At 38.3% G+C, this 27,806-nt stretch overlaps 2 protein-coding genes across 2 annotated transcripts; both read left to right on the forward strand.

Annotated features, from left to right (window-relative positions):
- The first annotated feature begins 4,137 nt into the window (after positions 1-4,137).
- On the forward strand, positions 4,138-5,566 carry LOC141330839 (interleukin-8-like). The gene is made up of 4 exons (XM_073835608.1): positions 4,138-4,259; positions 4,356-4,479; positions 5,072-5,140; positions 5,254-5,566. Exons 1-4 carry the CDS (start codon positions 4,190-4,192, stop codon positions 5,285-5,287), a joined length of 297 nt encoding a protein of 98 aa, XP_073691709.1. The 5' UTR covers positions 4,138-4,189; the 3' UTR covers positions 5,288-5,566.
- A 10,473-nt stretch (positions 5,567-16,039) lies between these two features.
- cxcl8b.3 (chemokine (C-X-C motif) ligand 8b, duplicate 3) lies at positions 16,040-17,954 on the forward strand. Its single transcript, XM_073837508.1, has 3 exons — positions 16,040-16,174; positions 16,303-16,441; positions 16,544-17,954. Exons 1-3 carry the CDS (start codon positions 16,114-16,116, stop codon positions 16,608-16,610), a joined length of 267 nt encoding a protein of 88 aa, XP_073693609.1. The 5' UTR covers positions 16,040-16,113; the 3' UTR covers positions 16,611-17,954.
- Positions 17,955-27,806: the final 9,852 nt, after the last annotated feature.

Raw genomic sequence — 27,806 nt, forward strand, 5'->3', positions numbered from 1 at the left:
TATATAAATGGAGTTTGTACTTTTATCATTGTGAAGAGTGAAATCATGGATGTGTCTTGACTTGAAATACTTTATCAACTTTAGTATCTTATGTCAGCAACAGAATCATGCAAAGGGAAAACTGAGCTGATCTTGGCAACAAAAAAAGTTGTGTTTTAAACTTTCCCCAGTTTCCTGGTTCACAACTGTTCAGTGCCAAAATTTAGAAGAGCTCGGGAATGTCATCTATTGTCTTGGGTAATAGATATCATGCTTTTTTACTCTAATATCTACCAAACAGCACAGCAGAAATAAGGATGTTTGATATTTCTCTTTTTTGACTTACTTGTGCTTTTTCAATGAGTCATCAGAGATTTCACTGCTTCTGTGTTACTGCAACAGTTTAAAAGGAACTGCCAGATGACACATGCAGTAAAACTTAAATGCTTAACTTAAGTTTTGACAGGTGCAACCATTTGCTTGAAAATGTCATTTGAATGTCAGAACATTAGTTCTAGGTTAAGTTTAAGGTGTGTGTGTTTGTATTAACAGTATGGTCAACGTCGATGCCTTTCTCAATCATTTTAGAACAGAATGAAATTGCATCATTCAAAATGATTTACTGTTCATGTTTTATGCATTTGCCAGACACTTTTATGAGTGCTAATTGTAAATGTATTTGTATTAGGCCTGTTAATCCGTTTTTTTTAAATGGAACAGTTTCTCTAACCTTCAAGCAAAACATCTTTATAACATCTAAAAAAAAACGTTTGCATGTGTTTTTTTCTCAGCATTATATCACGAATCAGGTTTCTTTGGCCCATGTTATATGAAATAGTGATAATATGTCTGAAACTCAAGAGGGAAAAACACCTGAATTGTATCCAAGATCCAAAACTGAGCCAAAAAATGCAATTCGGTGCATATGCTGATATGTATAAGGTCAAAAAGTTAAGGCCAATTCGATGGTAATGTAAATCAATGAGATCTTTATGAAGGCCTACTTACGTAAAATGACATTAATATCAGCTATCACTTTATATATACCATTAACACTAACCACAAAACCAGTCATAAATGGGGTATATTTGTAGCAATGGCTCGATATGGGTCAAAATTATAAATTTTTCTTTTATGCCAAAAATCATAGGATATTAAATAAAGATCATGCTCCTTGAAGATATTTTGTAAATTTCCAACTGTAAATATATTACAGTTGGAATTGGGTTCTCATTTAGAAAGACCAATCCACTTCATGTAAAACTAAACGAGCCAATGCACATTGGCATGCGATGATTGCAAATAAATAAATAGGCAACGCATAGTAGGTTTTCACTGAGGAGCCGAGCTGGGCCCGGTCGTACAGGGGTCAACAAAGCGACACGGCCGCTGCCCCCCTCCAGTGTCCGGAGCGAGCCTCCTGCACCCCCTTTATGGCCTAGGCCAGGGCTCGCAACAAGAATGCCAGTCACCATATAACATAGCACTACTCACTTCAGTGAGGCTGGAACACTGGGACGTGTGGAGCCCCATCCTTCCTGTAGGAGGTTTAGAACCAATACACATATGGCAGGCTCCTAGATAATGTACGAGTGGCACCAACGGGACCACCGACATACCCGCAGTGGGGCAACAATGGGGGATGCAGGGACCCCACACAGGCATCTTGTTGCCGGCCGAAGCGGGGTCAGGGCGTCTGTGTGTTCGCTCACTGGCGAGGGGAGGAGAGTGAGTGAAGTCCAGGGAGGTGCCGCCGGCGGGGCAGGATGTGACTGATGGCCTCAGTCTGCTTCTGCGCGGCGGAGAACTGCTGGGCGAAGTTCTTCACCGCGTCACTGAAGAGGCCGGTCTGGGACACAGGGGCATTCAGGAACCTGGTCTTGTCGGTTTCCCTATAACTTTTGGGTCATGACTACCCTTGTACAGGTCCTTCAGTGCCTGAGTCTGATGGACCGGTAACAATGCCATGGTATGTAAGGCTGAACCAGCTGCCCCACAGGCCAAATAGGCACTGCCGATCAGAGCTGACGAGTGCCTACATGCCCGGGAGGGGAGCAACGGATTGCCCCTCCAGGTGGAAGCGGCGCTGGGACACAATTGCATCGCCACCGCATGCTCCACCAGCGGGACAGCCGTATACTCCCCATGAGGGAGCTTGTGCCACTGGAGCGGTTTGGGGCAGTAAAGGTGCCTTCCACATCCCAGTGAGCTCATCATGCACTTCTGGGAAGAATGGTACTGGGGTGGGGCCCTGAGAACCAGCACCCGAGGTACCAATCATTTAGGTTCCATTCAAGCTCGACCTTCTCGGCGGCCAGGGCAAGCATAGCCATCATCTCCGGGTCGGTATCCGGCACACTGTCGTCCACCACAATCATCCTTCCCTGAGAGGTCTGTCTCACCCTCCGATGCCGCAATGGACATCCGATCGTTGGGCAACCTCCTGCTCTCTCTATTGAAACCAACACGGAAGTGACTTAAACTGCAATTCATGAACTGGCCGCTAGAGACTGGCTGCAGATTCCAAGATGGCGACGGGGAATCCCGCCCACTATAGGCTTCAAAATCACTCTGCAGAATCCTACGGGTGACGTCACGGACACTACGTCCATATTTTTTACAGTCTATGGGGGAGCCCCAAAGGATAAGAGTGGTACCCCGCGAGGAGGTCCAGCCCGTTCCCCTGGGAGCTCCACTGGCTGCGGAGTGTTGGTGGAAGGAGGAACCCTCGACGGTTTACCCGCCGTTTCACCCACTGGGGAATTCCTCGCCGTCACCGTCAGACCAGTCAGCTCTCTGCTAGAGGTAGAGTCGATAAATCTAGGCAGAGGAACTGACCCCGGCCTCTGGTCCGCAACTCCGAGACAGTCATTTTCCCACAATGAGAGCATGACTCATCCACAAACGCCGCTTCAGCGTGCTTAGTGCCCAGACACATGAGACAGCAATCGTGACCATCACCCGGCGCCAGGTAACCAGCATCCAGAAACACACGGGTGGAAGGGCATGTTTGAAGTGCCTTGTCTTTATAAAGACATTCACCCGTGAAGCTCTTTTAGAAACTGTTCTTAGTGCCGAGGCGCACAGGGGAGATGGCCGCAGCAACATAGAAGGTGGGTAGTGCAGTCCTAATGTTTGCTTTTCCACTCGACACGGAGACCAACCGGCTGAAACGCCGTGCCGCCAACACGAACAGAAGCTTTTTTTTTTTCTTTCCTTAAAGTAGGAACAATCGGGTCCGAAGTGAAAAGCTACTATGCGCTGCACCGGCTGCCTAATTATACTCACGCTGTGATCAGTGACAGCTGGATGCAATCATCGCATGCCAATGTGCATTGGCTTGTTTAGTTTTACATGAAGTGGATCTCTCTAAGTGAGATCCCAATTCGTCGGTCTCCGGCGTGACTCGGAGAGACAGACTGATAGGGAAAAGTTCTTCTATGGCATCGTGAAGCACCTTTATTTTTAAGAGTGTATGTCTTAGTAAAATGATATTTGCTAAGCTCTTGTTTCAAAACATAATGCAATGCAATACAGTGATGACTGAGAGACAAACAAATAAGCATTCCTCAAATGTCTGATGGTCTGATCATAAAAAATGATGTATATCAGGTAAACCTAAGTTGCTTCAGTCCAGTAAGTTTTCATCTTGAAATATTACTAAAAATACAAAAGATATTCATATATTTTAGAAAATCAGAGAAGATTTCACATTAAAAGGTGTCACAGTTTCACAATTAGACTAAAATGCTTTTTTCTTGGTAAAAAAAAAAAAGTATAAACATCAATCAGATGACCGATCATAAGGAATGTAATAACTGTGAAACAGGTTTGATCTGGTTAAATAATCATATGCTTTTTATTAGGTTGAGAAATGTTTAACTATTAATATTTTAATTATTTATTATATTTTAACATTTATTGTTAAGCTTTGGTCTCTGTTGACACTTGGCCACACCACTCGTACTGTTCCTAAATTCTTTTATCATCAAGTGAAATTGTAGTAATACAATAGCCACGTGAAGAGAGTGAGTTCCTTGGAAGAGATGAATAGTGAGAAATCACGATTGTGCAATAAACTCTCGCATGTTGTGTGGGAGTGTCGGTCTTTAAAAGCGAGTGTGCGGGCCGCTCTTAGACTCACAACTCATTGACGACAGAAGACAGAAGATACCTGCACTGGCATTGCTCTGCACAATACTGACTGAGAATGAAGACGTTCATCGCATCAGCCTTCGTGCTTCTAATCTGCACAGCTGCACTGCTGTCCACAACAGAGGGTAAGCAGACTAACATTCATTTGTCATGCTTTTTAATATTTTTTTTGATAAATGTTTCATGCTAATCTTACAGCAAGTCTCTCTTTGTCACTGCAGGCAGCCCTACGTATCTCCGCTGCAAGTGCCTTCAAACATATTCAAAGCAACAAATTCCTGCTCACAGAATACTGTCGTTGAGGATGATTGCTGCTGGACCACACTGCAAAAATGAGGAGATCATGTAAGTTTGAAACCTACCAAAGCAACACTTTGTATTTGGACACATAATGTGCATTACCAGTTTCAAAACCACTAAAGCTAGTAAAATAATTTAAAAAAAACTATGGTAAAAACAAACAACAAAGGTAGTAAAACTAGTCCAAAGGTGCATCCTGTGTTAAACACTTGTTGATGCATTTCTTTGACTAATTTCAGTGGATCTTCTAAAGGTCTAAAAGGCAGTGTGTGAAAATTGAAAACTGATTATGCTTCATGGATGGTTTACCTAAGTGACTAAAACTTGGTTGTAATTAACTCACCTTCAGCCTGTTTGATTTAAAAAATCATAATAGACCATTTTGCATTTTATCGTATTTAAAAAAGAGTGGCTTGGACATTCTGCTAAGTAACTTATTTTATGTTCCTCACAAAAAAAGTGAGTTCTACAAATTAAGCAACACTTAAGGGAGAGTAAATGAGGAAAGATAGTCTATTTTTGGTTAAACTGTTTAGTTAAATGATTAAGACAGAATATGACTCGTGTATCAACTTTTTATGCAATAGTAAAGAGTCATTCTATCAATTTTAAAGAATTTTACATTTGTTCCTTACAGTGCCACAATGAAAAAAGGAGAGACGTGTCTGGATCCTACTAAAGACTGGGTGATTTCTCTCAAAGACAAGTAAGTTCTTGCTTAGCAGTCTTAAAGTTCATTAACGTGATTTTAATAATAATAATTAATGCTTTTAAATTCAGACACTTCAGCCACTAACACGTGTCTCTTTATTTCTGCAGATTTAGCAAGAGGAACGTCACAAGCCCACAATGAATAAATATATCCGTATAAATTGCAACTGAAGAAACTGATTCAACTATTACTGCCGGAATGCAAAATATTTTATTTTGACATTTCTGGTTGATAAATGAAGTACTGAATGTGAAAATGTGCTCTTTCTACCACCTGATTTAGTAAAGGTGAATCTACTGTAACTTGCCTGATCTACATTGTATTTTATTAAATTATATTTATTGTTATTATATCACTGAATTGTTGCTAATATAGTTTTGTACTGGCTTGGAATAAAAACCGCCATAATGAGTATTTTAATTGGTCTTCACTGTCTTTTTGTCATCTCACAAAATATTATTCAGCACAAAAATGATTTAGCTTCTATTCGCCCTCATGTCTTTTCAAACCTTCTTCTGCAGAACCCAAAATCAGACAGTCTATAAAAAATGCTGTGTGTGTATTTCCATGCGTTATAATAAACAGGGACTTTAGTCTTTCAGTGGCATCAGAAAACTGTCATAAAAATAGATCAGAACAATAGGCCATGTAACTGTTCCACTGTAAACGTCTTCTGAACCCAAGCCTGTCAAGTTATTGAATCTCGTGGCACATTTATAAAAGAAGTAGTGAGATGTGACTCATGAACAAATAATGTAGCTGAGTTAGATCTTTCAACGAATTAATTAAAAAACAAAACAAGCATGATTAATTTGCAAATCTGTCTAGACCTGTTTTTTGAATAGCAGCCCACTGGAGAAGGTTCAAATAGGCTAACTTTAAATATATATCTTACAATCTTACTACGTGTTTACTGCAATTATGATATGAATCATATGTGATTGTGTCAGCTGTATTTTTTAAAAAAAAAGTATGCATGTGTTTTTTTCCCTAGTATCATTTTTAATGCATCAGGCTTTGATATGGTGAGAATATGGAGATTAATTGACATTTAAGTCGTTTTTATAAATGTGTCTTAGAAAAAAAACAAAGGCACTGACAAATTTTAAGATCAGTTAGTGCAAGTTTCTTTCAGTTGAAACAGCTCAGACTAACGTTTTATTCTGGGATAAGGGGTTAGGGATTAGATTTAAGCCTTGTCTGTGAAAGCAGGGGTTAGTTAATGGGTCATTCCGTGTCAAATCAACCAAATTTCAGAAACTTGCCCGGCTCAAATTTTTATTTTAACTTATTCTGAGGAAAGATAGACATGTATAGTGATGAAAGCCAAAATATTAAATGTCATGGATGAATATTTACTGACTAATCCACTATTTTGTAGAAGGAGGTCAAAATGGCAATTTTCACCATAGATTCAGAGTCAAGTTACAGGAGGTTAAAAATGACTTCAGAAAGATGGCAGCATCATTATCTTATTTTTACACAGAGATTGTTAGATATATTAGTCAAATCTGTTGACTTTAGCAAACTTTGTTGCATTATGTGCCAATGGTGACCATTCAAAAATGGGGAAACAGCACTTTTTAAGTTTTTCTCCCAAGTTTGCATGCCTGTAACTCAAGAAGTATTAAAGATATCTCAATATGATTTTAGATTGTGGTTCTTTATAAACTTTTCTTTTAGGATTTCTTCTTCAGACGTTGTTCTTTAAATAAAATAAGTATCAGCTGTATACAAAGTGACCAGCATTGGATTTCGACCACTGAAAATGGGTCAACTTCAACAATCTGGACATTAAGCCTCATTGAGATCCTCATATCTCAGGGACTGAATGATGTAGGGCCTTGAAGAAATATTACGAAAATATAGAATATTCTGAAAGAAAAATGTATTTTGCAATATCTTTAATACTTCTTGATTTATAGGCATGCAAACTTTGGAAAAATAATATTTATGGCACTCAGACTGGTATGTTCAATGCAGTTGTCTTAACAGAAAGAAATTAGATACATCATCATTTTAACATTATTTGTTCTTCGTATATTCCTCTATAAAATAAAAGAAGTATCTTTTTTTTTTTTTTTTTTTTTTACTGACCCACATTTGGGTTTTGACCACTAAAATGTGTACATTTTAACGATTTACTCCTGGAGCCAAATTCAATTTCCAATATCTCTGGAACTGAATCTCATAGGGCATTAAAAATAAAGATTCCAGAATGAAAGTTTGTTAAGACCCAATATCTAAAAGGGCATTAAAACATCTTTAATACTTCTTGAGTTACAGGCATGCAAACTTTGGAGAAAAACTTGAAAAGTGCTGTTTCCCCACTTTTGAATGGTCACCATTGTCACATAATGCAACACAGATTGCTAAAGTCAACAGATTTTACTAATATAACTACCTATCTCTGTGTAAAAATAAGATAATGATGCTGTCATCTTTCTGAAGTCATTTTTAACCCCCTGTAACTTAAATGTAAACCCTGAATCTAAGGTGAAAATTGCAATTTTGACCTTCCTCTACAAAATAGTGGATTACAGTAAATGTTTATTTATGACATTTAATATTTTGGCTTTCATCACTATACATGTTTATCTTTCTTCAGAATAAATATTAGCAAAATCAAAAATGTGAGCCAGGGACCTCTTAAGTTAAGTTGAGTTGACATGGAATGACCCTAATGCAATGCAAAACAATGATGATTGAGAGATGAACAAAAAATTATTTCTCAGTTGAAAGTGGTGGTTCACTATTAGCTAATCAGTTACTATTATTTTTTCATATCTCCCAGAGAACTACTAAGAATTGCTATATACATGTTTATAATTAATGTAAATAATGCAAAATGTATAATTAATCCTAAAGTAAAGATCATGGTAATGCACTAGTAATGATTCGGGTATTACCAAATCTGTCAGAAGGAGTTACTTATTATTTGGATCCGTATTCTGAAGTGAAGATCATGATAACTCCCTAGTAATGACTAAAGTCATTAAAATTATTAAGGTTTTTGTAAGGTTCTGGATAGTAATACTTCCAATGGCTTTAGTAACGCTTAAGTCTTTACTAGTGGGTTATCATGATCTTCACTTTAGAATACGGATCCAAATAATTAGTAATTCCTTTAGAAGGATGTAGTAACACTTGAGTCGTTACTATCCAAAACCTTACATATACCTCAAAAGCTTACAATGATTTTAGTCATTACTAGGGAGTTATCATGATCTTCACTTTAGAATACGGATCCAAATAATTAGTAATCCCTTCTGAAGTATTTGATAATTCTTGACAAAAATGTACATCTGTGCCTCTAAACATTAAGTATAAATACTAGTGGTGGGCCGTTATCGGCGTTAACGTGCTGCTTTAACGTGAGACTCTTATCGGGCGATAAAAAAATGATCGCCGTTAATCTATTCTCAAAGTTGGGTTGGGAGCTGGGTCTAAACTACGCAAGCTATGATGACTTTCACCTTGATATTTTAGCCCGGATGACGTATACCTAGTCGAATTGCACTGTAGGGGGCGAGAACGAGTCTTCAACTTCTGTGAAATTACCACATCAAATGAGATGTGCAGCTATGAAGCCGCTTCAGGGCAGGTGCGTTGCTAGACCCTTTTTACTGGGGGACGCGCCCCTGTGAAAATCTGCTGTGCCCCAGTAAAATCTCAAGTTTGAGTTATAATTTACTTTGATAATCCCGAAATAAAGACATTAAACTATATGCAACAACTGAATTGACGCTTCTAAAAGCAGCGCAGTTTAATGGAAGACTATGCACGCAGAAATCCATGCCCGTGCGCATCTGTGTATTTAACGGCAACGCGCACGTCGTGCAGCCTTTTGCGTAGAAGTACTTGGTTACACAAGTTTGTATAGGTAATTAGGTTGTAAATGCAGTTGTCAAGCAGTTTGTGATGCATTTTGGAAACAGGAGATGAGCGCCTGATCTAATGCGCCACCTGGCCCCTTCTCGAAGACTTACTTTTAGTCATTATTTGGGTAGCACACGTATTTTGAATGCCTTCAGCAGAATTCAAATTAGCCATTTTAATCTAGATTAAAAAAATTAATCTATGCCCACCCCTAATAAATATCTACATATAAACAATGAGACCAGGCTGCTGTGTATGTTATGACAAAGTCACCTACATCCTGGATGCCCTGGGGGTAAGCCAAAAAAGAATGAAATTGACATTTTTGGGTGAAATATCCCATTGAGGCTGAGATTAGTAAGTGAGTGTAAATAAACTAAGCACAGTTTGTTATTGTTTAGGTGTCTATTTTCTCCTCTTTCCATTGATACCAAAATCTCAGTTTTGAAATTTGGGTCACTGTGACTCATTCTGCTGGATCAGGTCACATTCATAAAATACAGCACAATCAGTTCAGATGTAACACAGTGCTCATTCAGTAGATGCATAGATAAACAGATGAGTTTTGAATCTGGATTTAATGTTTTAGGACATCTAATCTCTTTTGGAACCTGGTTCCAACTGTGGGCATCATAATAGCCAAAAGCGGATTTCCCTTGTTTTGCATGAACCCTTGGTATGTCTAAATGACTTGATTCTAATGATCTGAGTGGTCTGTTGGGTTTATACCCTGCTGAAAAAAAACAGCATATGCTGGTTAGATATGTTTTGGTGCTGGGATGCTGGTTTTAGCTTGTTTATGCTGGTCCTTAGCTGGGTAATGCTGGTCCTTTGCTGGTTTATGCTGGTCCTTGACCAGCAACATGACCAGCATAAACCAGCAAAGGACCAGCATACACCAGCTAAAACCAGCATAAACCAGCGAAGGACCAGCATAAACCAGCGAAGGGCCAAACATAAACCACAAAGGACCAGCATACACCAGCTAAAACCAGCATAAACCAGCGAAGGACCAGCATGAACCAGCGAAGGGCCAGCATAAACCAGCAAAGGACCAGCATAAACCAGCGAAGGGCCAGCATAAACCAGCGAAGGACCAGCATAAACCAGCAAAGGGCCAGAATAAACCAGCAAAGGACCAGCATACACCAGCTAATACCAGCATAAACCAGCGAAGGACCAGCATAAACCAACGAAGGACCAGCATAAACCAGTGAACGGCCAGCAGAAACCAGCGAAGGACCAGCATACACCAGCTAAAACCAGCATAAACCAGCGAAGGACCAGCATAAACCAGCGAAGGGCCAACATAAACCACAAAGGACCAGCATACACCAGCTAAAACCAGCATAAACCAGCGAAGGGCCAGCATAAACCAGCGAAGGACAGGCAAAAACCAGCGAAGGACCAGCAGAAACCAGCGAAGGACCAGCATAAACCAGCAAAGGACCAGCAGAAACCAGCAAAGGGCCAGAATAAACCAGCAAAGGACCAGCATACACCAGCTAAAACCAGCATAAACCAGCGAAGGGCCAGCATAAACCAACGAAGGACCAGCATTAACCAGCGAAGGACCAGCAGAAACCAGCAAAGGGCCAGAATAAACCAGCAAAGGACCAGCATACACCAGCTAAAACCAGCATAAACCAGCGAAGGGCTAGCATAAACCAGTGAACGGCCAGCATAAACCAGTGAACGGCCAGCATAAACCAGTGAAGGACCAGCAGAAACCAGCGAAGGACCAGCATACACCAGCTAAAACCAGCATAAACCAGCGAAGGACCAGCATAAACCAGCGAAGGACCAGCATAAACCAGCGAAGGGCCAACATAAACCACAAAGGACCAGCATACACCAGCTAAAACCAGCATAAACCAGCGAAGGACCAGCATGAACCAGCGAAGGGCCAGTATAAACCAGCGATGGACCAGCATAAACCAGCGAAGGGCCAGCATAAACCAGCGAAGGACCTGAATAAACCAGCGAAGGACCAGCAGAAACCAGCTAAGGACCAGCATAAACCAGCAAAGGGCCAGAATAAACCAGCAAAGGACCAGCATACACCAGCTAAAACCAGCATAAACTAGCGAAGGGCCAGCATAAACCAACGAAGGACCAGCATAAACCAGTGAACGGCCAGCATAAACCAGTGAAGGACCAGCAGAAACCAGCAAAGGGCCAGAATAAACCAGCAAACGACCAGCATACACCAGCTAAAACCAGCATAAACTAGCGAAGGGCCAGCATAAACCAACGAAGGACCAGCATAAACCAGTGAAGGACCAGCAGAAACCAGCGAAGGGCCAGCATAAACCAGCAAAGGACCAGCAGAAACCAGCAAAGGGCCAGAATAAACCAGCAAAGGGCCAATATAAACCAGCAAAGGACCAGCATACACCAGCTAAAACCGGCATAAACCAGCTAAGGGCCAGCATAAACCAACGAAGGACCAGCATAAACCAGCGAAGGACCAGCAGAAACCAGCAAAGGACCAGCATACACCAGCTAAAACCAGCATAAACCAGCGAAGGGCCAGCATAAACCAACGAAGGACCAGCATAAACCAGTGAACGGCCAGCATAAACCAGTGAAGGACCAGCAGAAACCAGCGAAGGACCAGCATACACCAACTAAAACCAGCATAAACCAGCGAAGGACCAGCATAAACCAGCGAAGGGCCAACATAAACCACAAAGGACCAGCATACACCAGCTAAAACCAGCATAAACCAGCGAAGGACCAGCATGAACCAGCGAAGGGCCAGTATAAACCAGCGAAGGACCAGCAATAACCAGCAAAGGGCCAGCATAAACCAGCGAAGGACCAGCATAAACCAGCGAAGGACCAGCAGAAACCAGCGAAGGACCAGCAGAAACCAGCGAAGGACCAGCATAAACCAGCAAAGGGCCAGAATAAACCAGCAAAGGACCAGCATACACCAGCTAAAACCAGCATAAACCATCGAAGGGCCAGCATAAACCAACGAAGGACCAGCATAAACCAGTGAACGGCCAGCATAAACCAGTGAAGGACCAGCATACACCAGCTAAAACCAGCATAAACCATCGAAGGGCCAGCATAAACCAACGAAGGACCAGCATAAACCAGTGAACGGCCAGCATAAACCAGTGAAGGACCAGCATACACCAGCTAAAACCAGCATAAACCAGCAAAGGACCAGCATAAACCAGCGAAGGGCCAACATAAACCAGCAAAGGACCAGCATGGTTTTAGCTGGAGATGCTTATTAGCATAAACCAGCAAAGGACCAGCAAAAACCAGCTAAAACCAGCATCCCAGGACCAAAACATACCTAACCAGCATATGCTGTTTTTTTCAGCAGGGTATTCAGTGAGCATATCTGCAATGTCTTTAGGTTCTAGGCCATTGAGTGATTTATAAATGAATAAAAGTACATTAAAATCAATCCTAAATATAACTGGAAGCCAGTGTAAGGACCTGATGATAGATGTGATATGCTTAGATTTTCTGGTCACAATCTTGGCAGCAGCATTCTGGATAAGCTGCAGCTGTCCAGTGGTCTTCTTGGGAAGGCCAGCAAAGAGACCCTTACAATAATCCACACTGCTGGTAATAAGGAGAATAATTGTTGGAAAAAAAAGTGTTATTTTGCTAGGCGACTTATCCTTATGAATTTGAAGTCAGCAGCTCCACCTCCTTAACGCCAGTGGGTTTTTAACATTTTGCCTGCTCTCAGGATGCAGTAAAACAAAAGCCTAAACTGTTTTTGAGACTCTGGAGCCCTGAAATATTTTAAGGATACAATCTTATCTTAATTTTATTTATTATTATTATTTTCTTTTTTTGTATATATACACTATATTGCCAAAAGCTCACCCATCCAAATAATCGGAATCCGGTGTTCCAATCACTTCCATGGCCACAGGTGTATAAAATCAAGCTCCTAGGCATGCAGACTGTTTTTACAAACATTTGTGAAAGAATGGGTCGCTCTCAGGAGCTTAGTGAATTCCAGCGTGGAACTGTGAAATTTCCTCGCTCCTAAATATTCCACAGTCAACTGTCAGCTGTATTATAAGAACGTGGAAGCGTTTGGGAACTCCAGCAACTCAGCCACGAAGTGGTAGGCCACATAAACTGACGGAGCGGGGTCAGCGGATGCTGAGACGCATAGTGCGAAGAGATCGCCAACTTTCTGCAGAGTCAATCACTACAGACCTCCGAACTTCATGTGGCCTTCAGATTAGCTCAAGAACAGTGTGCAGAGAGCTTCATGGAATGGGTTTCCATGGCCGAGCAGCTGCATCCAAGCCATACATCACCAAGTGCAATGCTAAGCGTCGGATATATATATATTATATATTATATAATTTGAATGTATAAATATAATTGCCTGGTGTTTTCTTTCTTTCTGTCTTTATTTGAATTAATGTATGGTTGTATGCTATTTGTAGATGTGAATGTCTGTTATTTATAGTATATTGCTGTATTTACATTATTTTTATTTTCTGTCTGACCTAAGATGACCCAAATAAAAGCAAAAAAAGTGTTATTTTATGTTTTTGAATGCAATATAGAGAGAGCATAGGCTGCAAATCTTTTAAGAATATAGGCTTCTTGTTACTTAAATGGGTCATCGGAAGCAAAACTCACTTTTACATGTTGTTTGAACATTAATGTGTGTTGGCAGTTTGTGTACACAACCACCCTACAATGATAAAATCCACCCAGTGGTATTTTTGGTATCTTTAAAAGTAATATCACCTTTTTAAAATCAGATCATTCTCAACTTCTTGTCATTGTGACGGCACACAGACAGAGGCCGCTCCCACGATAGTTGATTGACATAAGCGCCTTACCTTAGACCTGCCCTCACTGAGCTGAAACAGTCCGACTCCGATCACCATTGTGTGACTCAGGTGCAGAGGAAGACAAAGAATGTCTCTGATTGAGCGATTGAGGTGTTCTGTTGTTGCAGCAGAAGTGAGTATAAGGTAGAGACCTGCGCGGGACGGATTTTTCAGTCCCGCTCCCGCAAGATTGTGTCCCGCGCCCGCCCGCTCCCGCAGAAATATACATTATCTCGTCCCGCTCCCGCCCGCGACATTCATGATTTGTCCCGCTCCCGCCCGCAAAAGCCCGCATAAAATTAATCTATATTGATTTTTTCTGTACATCGATTGAATTTACATGAAACAGTTCTGTAACATCTTGTAAGTTCCACTAGACCCCAGCATAAACGCTCTGGATAAAATATGTGTTATTTAGACTAAGCATCAACATTCACAAACCACTGTTATTCTTAACAAAAAGCAAACATGAGCTATGCGTGCATCTACGGCAGAATGCAAACAAACAAGGCTCCTTTAAAGCTGACATCTCATAAAGCTCTTATAACAAAATGGATATTATGCACAATTAATCTTTCATACATGTCTACACTTTGAGTGTTGTAATTTGTAAGCACCCAATATTCAGCACTGTTCAATACTTTTGAGCAGTGAGTGGATTTTAACTTAAACACCACTGATTGGCGATGCGCTCCAGAAATCAGCAGATGGCAACATTGCTCACACTTCAAACAAGTTTTAAACCGAAACTGCCATTCTTGCGCTTACTGATCATATTTATGTTGTTCTTGCTGCTTTTGTGCAATAGATGAATAACAATTTTTTGTTTTTAGATATTATATGTTTAGATATTTCTATTTTGCGGGAGTCCCGCGAATCATTTTATTTTCCCGCGTCCCGCACACACACGAGCTCTACCCGCCCGCACCCGCACTCGCCCATCAAGTTTTGTCCCGCGCCACACTCTGTTGCGTTGGGTCCCGCGGGTCCCGCGGGTCCCGCGGTACTCCCGCGGGATTGCAGGTCTCTAGTATAAGGGTTTTTATGCATCATTGCAAACAGCCTTTCTTAATATTGTGTTTGTTGGCGAGTTTTGCTGGTAAATGCTGCTAAAGTAAACATTACGATTCATAACCCCACATCAGAGAGGGGCGGGGCGAGCAGAGCTCATTTGCATTTAAAGGGGCCATGTAATAAAATGAGTAGATTTTTTGCAGAGCTGATTTTGACAAGGTAAAAGGGTGATTTTTACACTACTATTGAGAATTTTTAACCAAAGTATATTAGAGACTTTTCATTAAGATCCTAAAGAATTATATGAAGGTTTGGAAAATGGGCATCCGATGACCCCTTTAAATGTGTACATTTAAGTGTAAAGTGATAGTCTCTAGTCACATGCAAGTCTATAACTGCGAAAGATCTTAAAGTTAATATGTCCATGCAATGAAATTGTTTTAGTTAGGTCAATATCTTGTGTAAGTTGCAATTAACATGTTTGTGCAGTACAAAATCAACATTTATCATTTTACTAACCAAACAGGACAAAAAAAAACAGCCTGTTACCTTTTTTACTATGATGTTTTTGGATGTAAATGTCTTAATACTGTTAAGTGGACCTCAGAGAATAGTACAAAAAAAAAAAGAAAAAAGACCCTTCATGAACCCCTTTAAGCATCTGGAAACAGTTTTATGGGAGATTTTTCTGTTATTTTAGCTTTCTCTGCTCCAAACATGAGATGTTCTCCGACTGAATGAATTTGTCACTGTGCTGTAAACACCACAGGATTGCCTAAGCATTTGCAGCTCTTAACACGTTCAATTGCATTTGCATATTCTGTTTCCATTCATCTATATCCATGTTTTATGTAGTCATCTTTATAATTACAGTGCTTTCTAATATTAATTTTTTTCTAGTATCACCAATTCACAAACCCCTTTTGGGAAGCCCTGCTTTGCATACCACATTTCTGCTTAAAAATGCTTGCCAGACTGTGAATAATGTATCATAAGTAAGTGTTTGCAAAAAAAAAAAAGCTCTTGGGTTCCTTCGCTGGAATTCGGGTTCAGTGAAGGAGGACCTGTTGCACAATCGGTTTTGATAAGTGTGATGTCAGCATTGGGGTTCTTTAAAAGAGACCGTGCTGCCAAAGTACACACAAACACCATAAACAGACAAGTCAATTTCTTGATGAAACATCTGCCGCTTTACTGTTCATACGCTTATGCATTTTTCACTCAGTTGGAAATTTCACAATCATGAAGTTCACCGCAGCAGCCTTCGTTTTTCTGACCTGCATGACACTGCTGTCCACAGAAGGTAAGCTTTTCTGAATGCAATTGATAATATTTTAATGTAAGGGTTTTAAAAATGCTTATATGTGTTGAATAAATATTATAAGAGTTTACAAGCCACTAATACTCTTACTTCTGTCTTGTTTCATTCAGTCATCGCTGCCAGACTGCCAAACCAAAACCTGCGCTGCAATTGCGTTAAGACGTATTTGGGAAAGCCAATTAACCCTAAACTAATCCAGAAAGTACAACTGATTCCTGCTGGACCACACTGCAGAAAAGATGAGATCATGTGAGTGACATAAATCTGATATCAGTGCGATGCAGATGTCAAATTAAAAACGTGATTTTGATGACCAGAAAGTATCCAACAAGCTTGCTTTGTCTCACACAGTGCCACTCTGAAAAACGGACAGACCTGCCTTAATCCCAATGATGAGTGGGTGAAAAAGATCATCTAAAGATAGTTTTCCATCAGTGTTTGCATGCAGATGCAATGATTTTTCTTACTGTATGCTGTAGCACACATTTGTCTTCTGCATATTTCTGTAAAGCTGTGAAATGAAACAAGTGCACTTGCAAGCTGTTTGGATGCATTCTCTAATGAGAGAATCACATTTCACAAAGCAAATTTAAAATATGTTGTATTGTGATTTTGGCTGAAAGAAATATTGAACATTTTGTAATGCAGAAAATAAAGTAAAGTTTTTTGTTCTTCTTTTTTTTCCCAACAATCTCTAAAAGATAGTTTCCCATCAGTGTTTGCATGCAGATGCAATAATTTTTCTTACTGTAAGTTGTAGCACACATTTGTCTTCTGCATATTTCTGTAGAGCTGTGAAATGAAACAGTTAAATGCAAGTGCACTTGCAAGCTGTTTGGATGCATTCTCTCATTAGAGAATCACATTTGACAAAGCAAATTTAAAATATGTTGTATTGTTATTTTGGCTGAAAGAAACATTACTTTTTAACACTTTGCATGAATATGGAACATTTTGTAATGCAGAAAATAAAGTTTTTTGTTCTTTTTTTTTTAACAATCTCAAAAAGATAGTTTCCCATCAGTGTTTGCATGCGGATGCAATGATTTTTCTAACTGTATGTTGTAGCACACATTTTTCTTCTGCATATTTCTGTACAGCTGTGAAATGAAACTGTTAAATGCAAGTGCACTTGCAAGCTGTTTGGATGCATATTTTCATTAGAGAATCACATTTGATGAATCAAATTTAAAATTTGCATGGCAGAATATGTTGTATCTTATTTTACTGTTGTTCTTTTTTTTTGTCAATCTGAAAAAGATAGTTTCCTATCTGTGTTTGCATCCAGATGCAATGATTTTTCTTACTGTATGTTTTAGCACACATTTTTCTTCTGTATAGCTGTGAAATGCAGTGGTTAAATGCAAACATACTTGTATCATCCACTTTAAAAACTTTTGGGATGCAGGTGACTTGCTCATTAGAGAATCACTTTTGATAAGGCAAATTTAAAATATTTTGTATTTTAACACTTTGCATGAATAAAGTTAATCGGTAACACTTTATAATAACGTTCAAGTCATTTATAAGTGGTTAGTTAATGATAAAATAATGATTTACAAAACATTCATAAATGTTTAATAAGTGATATGCTAACAATTTGTGTATGTTTTGTTAATTAGTTAATTAGTTAATGATGGACTAATCATTTAGAAAACATGACAATGCATTCATAAATGATTAATAAGTGATATGTTAGTATTTTTATCTATGTTTTGTAGATTAAGTAATAAATAATTTACAAGTGATTAGATAATGATGAGCTAATTTACAAAACATGATTATACGTTTACAAATGATTAAGTAATACGCTATTGATTTACAAATCTGTCGCAAGTTATCTTTAAAAAATAGTATATCATGAAATAATCAAACAGATCCTTAGTAAGTGGTTAATAAGTTACTAGTTAATATATTATTTGTCACTTAAAAATAATTAAAATATCAATCATTTAAATTTGTATCCTTCACTGAAGATCACATCATTGGTATCTGTTGCTGGTTGCTGAGAAGCCAGAGTGAGAACTCGGAGAATCAGAAGTAGATCCACAAAACGTATTTATTTTTAACTGACAGGAAATCCAAGAAGACACCAACAAAATAACTTTAAGACGACACAAAGACACAGAAGGGCAAACGACTTATAAAGGGTAAAACTAATGACTGACAGGTGGAGACAATAATGTGGGACAAACCAACTACAGCAGAACAAAAGGGGGAGACAAAGGGAGAAACCAAATCAGAACAATACAAAAGACCAGAAACACAAGGATACATGTAACATTCATGAATAAATCATTTACAAATTGTCTGCATCCCCTAATCTAAAGTGTAAACAATTCATCAGTTGTAAATGTTTTACTCATTATTCAAAGATCTTTCCCTCAGTGTGTATACCCACCTGACACCCACACAACCTGTAACCGGCAGGTTTGTAAAACATTTACAACTGATGAGTAGTTTACACTTTAGATTAGGGGATGCAGAAAGTGTTGTAAATGTCTTATATACACCAGATCATTTGCAACATGTAAGAAAGATCTACAAATGATGAGTAACACATTTACAAATGATTAATTGTTTACACTTTAGATTAGAGGATGAAGAAAGATTTGTAAATAATTTATTCATGTCTTTACACAACAGCTTTTGAATACTTTGAAGTGTGTACTGCAATGTAAGGGCAGACTGGTGAGGGTAAAAATGTTCTCTGGCAAACATGAGCTGCATCCCAAATGACGCACTATACACTCTGCACTTATTCACTATGTACTTATGCACTCATGCACTATGCACCATGTAGTGTATGAATTATATAAGGTAATTTGCCATTTATTAACAGTTTGATAGCCCCCCCCCCCCCCCCCACACACACACACACACACACTACATTATTAAAGCTGTGACAGTGCATGAAGTGTTATTTAAGTGCATCATCAGCTTACAACTTTAATGAAGCATCTATAAATTATATACTGATCATTTACTAATGGTTTGATCATCATTTGTTCATGATCAACAAATGTTTATTGACATAATAGTACAATGCTGACATTTCAATGATCAATAAGTAATTATTCATATATTTTTAACCATTTAGTAAAGATCTGTTTGATTATTATTATTATTTCTTTTTTTTATGCTTTTATATAAGATTCAAACATTTGCAACGTGACTCAAATATTAAGTCACTGATTTGTTTTGTTTTTTAGATGTAATAAAAAAAAATCAATTCAAAATGAATCAATTCCTCAGAAGAAGGAAGGTCATATGGGTTTAGTGATATGAGAAAATGATCATGCTGTTTATTTTGTGGTAAACTATTGCTTAAACCTGTTTTAAAAAAAAAAAAAAGGTTGTGAGATTATTTGCTGGGAAAATGTCCTATTTCATAACACAAAATAAATGATGCAAGATGCTTTATTTACTTGCACTGATCTAGACTCTTAAGTGCATAATGGTAGTAAATGCTTAATGTACCTCTACACCAGATGTTTCCACATCAAATGCTTTTCACCAGCATGAGAATCATAGCTTATCTGAGTGATAAATGCACCTGTGCTTTAACTTGTCATAAAGTTTTTTGATTAACTTGCTTTTTTTTTCATGCATTACACCTCAAAACTGATGCTGACCTTCTTCCTTCGTATATTTCTTTTTTGGCAGATTTATCTTTCCTGATAACATGATTCGCTCGGCATGTGTGTTTCTCCCATGCGCACTAGTAAAACTGCTGCTCTGTTCAGTCTCACAACGTGCAGAAGTTATTCATTAGATCATTTTGGGATTTTTTCCCCCCTTACAGATTAAGAACTTCTTGCAACACATATAGCACACATGACTAGTCTCGCGTAGCCAGATCTACAGACTGACGGCTGAAGGTCTGGAATTCATGGCAGCTTTCATTGGCCAAGGCCCGCCCATAAGGCCGTTTGACCGACATGTCAAACAACCAATCACAGTTCGTTTCGTTCAGCGTCACGTTTTGGGGCGTGGAAATGTCCCCACAACAACAGACTGGTGTGCAACAAGTCAGTCATTGAAATAACCAGCATTGAAAGTTAAAGAAGAAGAGGGAGAACACGCAGTAAGTCAGTAATTTGTTAGTGAACGTTGCAAAAGTGTATACAACAATAGCGTCTGCATAAGCACCTCTTAGAAAAACACCGAGTAAAACAGTCTGCGCTTTGTTTCCCGGCGGACCGAAAATAAACGCGACACTCGTGTCTCCCGGTAATCCGATCAAATTCAACTAATCAGATGACGACTTCGACATTCCTGAAGTGTTTCCAGTTAAGTGTACCATATGCATCAGACGTTTAGCCAACGTTCCCTGGGCGTGACGTCTGAGGCTGAGACTAGGTAATGACCCAAAAATGGACCAAATAAGAGATTATGCAACTATTATTTAATTAAACACACAGTGGTTAAGATAAGCAAATAAAGTGGGATGTTATTATAGAATAACTTTTTAAAAGAAAAGGAGAAACAGCTTTTTGTTGATAGCATTGGTCTCCAGTTTTTTGATGAACAGTATTTTGTTGCAAATTCTTCTGTCACTTCTAACTTGTAACACCCCTTTGGACTATTTATGTTGGTTTCTCCCTCTGCCGAAGCCTCCTCCAGTACAGACTTCCTGTTTCTATTCCACATCCACTCCTTTGTCCGCCTCCAAAGTCCCCTCCGTCCATCCCTTACTTTTTTCTACGGCATGAGGTCGCGCCTTCCGGTGGGAGGTAGGAATGTCACACCCCTTTGGACTGTTTATGTTGGTTTCTTCCTCTGCCAAAGCCTCCTCCAGTACAGACTTCCTGTTTCTATCCCACATCCACTCCTTTGTCCGCCTTCTAAGTCCCCTCCGTCCATTCTTTCCTTTTTTTCTATGGCGCGAGGTCGTGCCTTCCTGTAGGAGGCAGAAATGTCGCACCCCTTTGGACTGTTTATGTTGGTTTCTCCCTCTGTTGCTCATATTTGGTCCTTCCTGTTTCTGTCCTCATCAAGTCATTATTAATTAATCCCCTGTCTATGTATCATTATCCTGTTTTTATAAGTTGATTTCAGTTGAGTGTTTTTGTCCGATCTCAAGGTGATGTTGGTTTGTGTTTTTCTGCCTTTCCTGTGTGGATTTGCCTATTGTAGAAATTATTAAACGACTTGTCATTGCATTTCATCTTCGTGCGCCTCCTTCCACACACAACTGTTACAAAACTATTGCTAAACAAGGTGCACTAAAAAAGGTGGTGAAACAATTGTGACTCAGAATTACTATAAATTTTCACAAATAATTACAAAGAAACAGCAAGTAACCCACTGAATACTTAAGCAGCCAATTGAAACAAGACATTGACTTTCCTCTTGCTCAGGGACTCATTAGTTTGTTCCTGTTTATCAGATTTTTGTAAAACTTGTATCAGCTGTTGAACTTTTTTATGTTAAAGGTCCCATATTGTCAAAATCGAAATTTCCTGGCTTTTTTTCATGATAACTGAGGTCTAGGGGCTATGTAACTACCATATGAGTTTCAAAACAGTCAATCCACAGTAAACTGCACACAGCCTGCTTAAAGTAGCTGTTCATTTTCACCAGCCGCTGTGACTTCCGTAACGATGTGACGTCCGATCGACTCAGTCACCGCCTTCAGTCACCACCCCAGCACCAACCACCGTACCACCCTCCTTTTGTCAAACCCAGACAATATCGTGTCCATAACATTGCTAAGCAACAACAACACGGAAACAAGTCGAGAAAACCCTGTTCAGTCTATAGATGTCAAGCCATGTATAGGCTTCAGAACAACGTGAATATAAGAGACCACTGGCACGTCAACTTCAGCCTCTTTCACACAGCGATTCCGGTAAATACACGGATAATGTGTCCCATGATTTGTTCCGGAATTGTTTAATTTGGTTCATTCACAGTTGTTTTCCGGAATCTGTGCGTGCTTTACACACAACCCGTAAAGACACGTGACGTTTGGATGTGAGATGTAATGCGACGCGTAAGTTTCACTAAACTGAAACTAACCGGTAACACTTTACAATAAGGTTCATTAGTTAAACATTAGTTAATGTATTAAAGGAGAACTCCGGTGTGATATTGACCTAAAGTGTATTGAATCATGATACCGAGTGTGAACGTACCTTGCATATCTCATCTCGGTTTGTGTCCAGCTGTCCGAAATCTGGGGTCAGTTAGCCGATGCTCACGACAGGCTGTCTATGAGAGTGAACAGGGCATCGGAAAAGCCATGTAAATAAATCACTGTTTTACGCCATTTACGAGGCACAAAGTAGCTCCACACTTCATCGGTAGACTTCCAAGGGCCCTGACATTTAAAACGAGACATTGAGAACTCAGAAAAAGCACCGGTAGTTTATTTACAAGAAGATTTATACAGACAGTACCTGGGAAAGAAAATCCGGTCGCCGCCATCCTGAACTTAGTCACGATAAATCGAGTGTCGAGCACCAATGAATTTATCAGGTTATCAACGTATCAGGTTGTAGTTTCCTTCGTGCTCGACACTCGACTTATCGTGACTACATTTAAGATGGCGGCCACCGCTCTGTTCCTGGTGGAAGATGTCTGTATAAATCTTCTTGTAAATAAACTACCGGTGCTTTTTCTGAGTTCTCAATGTCTCGTTTTAAATGTCAGGGCCCTAGGAAGTCTACCGATGAAGTGTGGAGCTACTTTGTGCCTCGTAAATGGCGTAAAACAGTGATTTATTTACATGGCTTTTCCGATGCCCTGTTCACTCTCATAGACAGCCTGTTGTGAGCATCGGCTAACTGACCCCAGATTTCGGACAGCTGGACACAAACCGAGATGAAATATGCAAGGTACGTTCACACTCGGTATCATGATTCAATACACTTTAGGTCAATATCACACCGGAGTTCTCCTTTAACTAACATGAACTAACCATGAGCAATACATTTGTTACTGTATTTACTAATCTTTATTAACATTAGTTAACGGAAATACAGTTGTTCATTGTTTGTTCATGTTAGTTCACACTGCATTAACTAATGTTAACAAAATTTTAATAATGTATTAGTAAATGTTGAAATTAACATTAACACAGATTAATAAATGCTGTATAAGTGCAGTTCATTATTAGTTCATGTTAACTAATGTGTTTAACTAATGTTAACTAATGAACCTTATTGTAAAGTGTTACCAACTAACCTGAACAAACTGTGCTTCAGCGCTGATAGTGAGGAGCTGGCTCTGCCCGATCGCCGCTTCATTCCACTTTGCACGTATTTTTTTTGTCGTGAAGAGTCGCAGGGTAATGTGCATCGTCACTACAACACCGCCTTTATGGTTCTGGCTTTTGTTCACACAGCGCTCGTTCCCGTAATTTTCCAGAATCAGCGCGCATTGTGAAAGGGGCTTTACTAAAGCAACAGTTATGTAGCTTTCGGTGTTTCGGTGTTTGAAAAAGAAAAAACATTAATGATCATTCTGAAATATCTTGTTGAGTATCAGCAGGCTAGGCTCTCTCTATGGCTCTGGGTTCGGCTACAACGATACATGACCGTAGTTACCTGTGATTGGCCTGGCTGTGCGTCACTCAGAAAACAACAGGCCAATCAGAAGAGAGGCTCATGAATATTAATTAGATGGGCCAAAATCGACCTGTTTTTGACAGAGCTCCTAAAAAAGGAGCTGTAAAAATATATTGAGATGGATTTTGGCACTTATACCGCAAATATATATTCTTAAGGACATCAACAACTAAAATAAACCTCCAGAAATGTGTACAATATGGGACCTTTAATACAAATATTTACACATTAAGACTTGTGCTGCAAATAAAAACATCTAAATGTGAGAGGCTCTTTCTTTTGCTGAGTTGCTGATGCTCAGTATGAGTACAGATACAGTGCCTTGCAAAATTATTCATACCCCTTCATTTTTTTCACATTTTGTTATGTTGCTGCCTTATGTTAAACTACTTTAAATTACTTTTTTCCCACATCAATCTACACTCCCTACTCCATAATGGCAAAGCAAAAAATTAGTTTTTTAACATTTGTGCAAATTTATTAAAAGTAAAAAAATGAAAAGATCCGTTGCATAAGTATTCATACCCTTTTCTGGGACACTGAAAATTTAGCTCAGGAGCATTCATATTGCTTCTATAGGTGTTACTACACTTCGAGTGGAGTTAAACTGTGGCAAATTCATTTGAATGAGTCTGATAAGGCACACACCTCTCAGAAAAGGTCTAACAGCTGAAAATGCATATCAGAGCAAAAACCAAGTCCTGAGGTCAAGATAACTGCCTGTAGAGCTCAGTGACAGACTTGCGTTAAGGCAATGATCTAGGGAAGAGTTCAGAAAAAAAATCTGCTGCATTGAAGGTTCACAGAAGCATGTAGCCTCCATTATCCATAATGGAAGACGATTGGAACAACTAGGACTCTAGAAAATGTCTGCCAGCCCCCATCCAAGCTGACAGAGCTAAAAAAAAAAAAGACTTGAGCCTGCAAGGTGCTTCAACTATGTACAGAGTTATGTATGCAATGTACTTATTTCAGTGTTATTTTTAATAAATTTGTCAAATCTGGTTTTTGCTTTGTCATTATTATGGTGTATGGAGTTTAAATTGATGTGGGGAAAAACTAATTTAAAGCAGTTTAACATAATGCTGCAACAAAACAAAATGTGACAAAAATTAAGGGGTATGAATACTTTTGCAAGGCACTGTAGATAGATAGATAGATAGATAGATAGATAGATAGATAGATAGATAGATAGATAGATAGATAGATAGATAGATAGATAGATAGATAGATAGATAGATAGATAGATAGATAGATAGTAGTTTAAACTTTATTTCTACTATTAAGTAGAAAACATAAAAAAATGATTAATAAATTATTTATAAGGAGGGTAAATTTAGGTCGTCTTTTTTCTTTTAGATGACTGCTCATAAAGGTACTAATGATTAGTAAATGTTTATAAACATTTACAAATGATGAATATTTTCAACTTTTGCTTGAGAACTGCCAAAACATGAACAAATGATTAAAATGATTTGTTAAGATGTGTAAAGACGTCTACACAACAAATGAAGACAAAATATATGTCCTTTAATAAATATGTTAACATAGTTTGTGACATTCCTAAAATGACAAATTAAGCTTTTTTCACAATATTTGAAAATGTGAAAAAAGCATTATGTAATATATGAACTGAAATTGGTCAGCATTCAAAAGTACATTATCAAATAAATTTGTAATTATTGTATAATTTCTGTTAAAATCATTTGTAGATGTTTTTAAAAGGTGCATAAATGTATGAATTGAAAATTGAATGACATTTGTAAACATGAAGCGTTTGTTAATGATTTATAAATGAAGCTTTTAATAATTGTAAACCATCTTTCAAAATCAATTGAAGATTTTAAGTGTATGATCATGAATCGAAAGTGTAAGGACATTATAAATAATGATCTGTTAATTATTACATAATGTTTTATAAGTACATCAAACTACTTAACATTTAACATATTATCGCATATTTTTAGATATGTGAATATATCTTAACTATTAAAGTGTTAAACATTATATGATATTTGTTAATGATTTATTAATTCAAGTTATTATAAAGTGTTACAAAATTTTAACAAAGGTGAATGTTTGAATGAACAAGAATAAACAATACAGATTTATTTTCATAGCACCCTGGGTGCCAATATTAGTGGATCGCACCGTAGATAGATAGATAGATAGATAGATAGATAGATAGATAGATGGATGTTTACTGTATGTGTATTTTACTAAAGAAATGAATCAGCTGTTTGGGACATTCCTCTCATGTCTGAGGTCAGTGAATGTCACACTTTTAGCAGCACAACAGACTGTGCAAACAGTTCACACACACAAACACACACATCCTGAGTTTATTGCTCTTTAATAGCTCTATCTACTTTATTTTTCCCGTAAAATCCTGTGCAGCCATTGTGTCATTCACTTCCAGCTAATTTTTGCTGCTTGATATTGCGTGTCTTACCATTTTATTTTAATGCATTTTCTTATTTATGAACACCCTTGTTTGTAGTGCAAATAGTTGTACCATTTAGTGCCCTTTGTTATTGTTCTTGTTATTTAAAGGGGTCATCGGATGCCGAACTAACTTTAATTGTGTGTTGGCAGTTTGTGCACACAAACTTACAGTGATAAAAATTCTCCCAGTGGTATTTTTTTAATCTTTAAAAGTAATATCCCCTTTTTAAAATCAGGTCATTCTCAGCTTCTTGTTGGTGTGACGGCACACAGACAGAGGCCACTCCCACGATAGTTGATTGACATGAGCACCTTACCTTAGCCCCGCCCTCACCGAGCTGAAACAGTCCGATTCCGATCACCATTGTGTGACTCAGGTGCAGGGGAAGACAAGAATGTCTCGGATTGAGCGATTGGGTGTTTTGTTGTTGGATGATTGAGGTGTTTTGTTGTTAATTTAGGGTCAAAGATTACAGGCTCTGTACAGAAAATGTTCTTAGGAACTCTTTGACTCACTGTAAAAAAGCCTTAAAATTTATGGTAAAAACTAATGGTAAAAAATTGGTAATTTTTTCACTTAAATTTACAGGTAAATACTGTAATTTCATTAACTGATATAATGGTAATGTACCAACCTTTTGAAGTACTGAAATCTGTTTTGTACCTTTGTAATACACTGACAACCACCAAAAGCAGGTGGTGATGACAACATGATGAACCAAAGCCTATCACAAGGAGGTTTTTAATAACATATATAGAAGGTGCACAGTGTCATTCACACAAACACTAAACACCATCATGGTAACATAAAACTGAAATAATGCAAAAAACATTAATTTAACAACATTAGATGTAACATACATCTCTAACAAAACTGCCAAGATCTAAGTTATTTGAACTAAAAAACATCAAATAAAAAAATGAATGTCAATTTACAGTTATTCACTGTAAATTTTACACTTTTTCACTTCGAAAAACGGTATACTACCGTAAAATTACATGCAATGTCCAACACAGTTTTTCACCGTATATAGGAGGGGAACTTACCGTTAACCATTTCACAGGTTTTTACCGTAGCTTTTTTACAGTTTTTTACCGTTAAATTCACAGTCATTTTTTACAGGTGATACATCCCACATTTTGCATACCAATACCAATCACAAACAAGTCAACAGTCATCCTGTAAGAGTCATAAAATGAATGATCTTGACAAATCTGAGCAGTTGTTTAAAGACATCTCTCTGAAAAACGTGTGATATTGTTGGGTTTTTGTGCTCTCCTTGAGAAACAACTGGAGTATCAAATGTAAATAATGACAGTATGAATATTAAAATAATCTTTAATCAGTATATGAGTAGTAGATTAATACCTTTGATGAACAGCTTTTGTTGCTCGTTCGTTAGTCTCATTGAATAAAAGCATCTGCTAAATGCTTAAATGTAATGTAAATGCTAATAAATATTAATTATACAACTGACAAGTGTTATATTATTTATATTTAATATTTACATAATTATTCAGAATTAATATTTACAGTGATTTAATATGCATATAATAATGTATTATAATTTTATATTTTGTTATTAATAATTCTT

Source organism: Garra rufa, chromosome 3 (genome assembly GCF_049309525.1).
Source record: "Garra rufa chromosome 3, GarRuf1.0, whole genome shotgun sequence".
Taxonomy (NCBI): domain Eukaryota; kingdom Metazoa; phylum Chordata; class Actinopteri; order Cypriniformes; family Cyprinidae; genus Garra; species Garra rufa.

Bases quoted from the DNA above. Each gene is read 5' to 3' on its own strand.
- LOC141330839 (XM_073835608.1), top strand. From the start codon at position 4,190: ATGAAGACGTTCATCGCATCAGCCTTCGTGCTTCTAATCTGCACAGCT. The intron at 4,260-4,355 runs GTAAGCAGACTA...TTGTCACTGCAG, and splicing joins ACTGCTGTCCACAACAGAGG to GCAGCCCTACGTATCTCCGC. The intron at 4,480-5,071 runs GTAAGTTTGAAA...TGTTCCTTACAG, and splicing joins TGCAAAAATGAGGAGATCAT to TGCCACAATGAAAAAAGGAG.
- cxcl8b.3 (XM_073837508.1), top strand. From the start codon at position 16,114: ATGAAGTTCACCGCAGCAGCCTTCGTTTTTCTGACCTGCATGACACTG. The intron at 16,175-16,302 runs GTAAGCTTTTCT...TGTTTCATTCAG, and splicing joins GACACTGCTGTCCACAGAAG to TCATCGCTGCCAGACTGCCA. The intron at 16,442-16,543 runs GTGAGTGACATA...TGTCTCACACAG, and splicing joins TGCAGAAAAGATGAGATCAT to TGCCACTCTGAAAAACGGAC.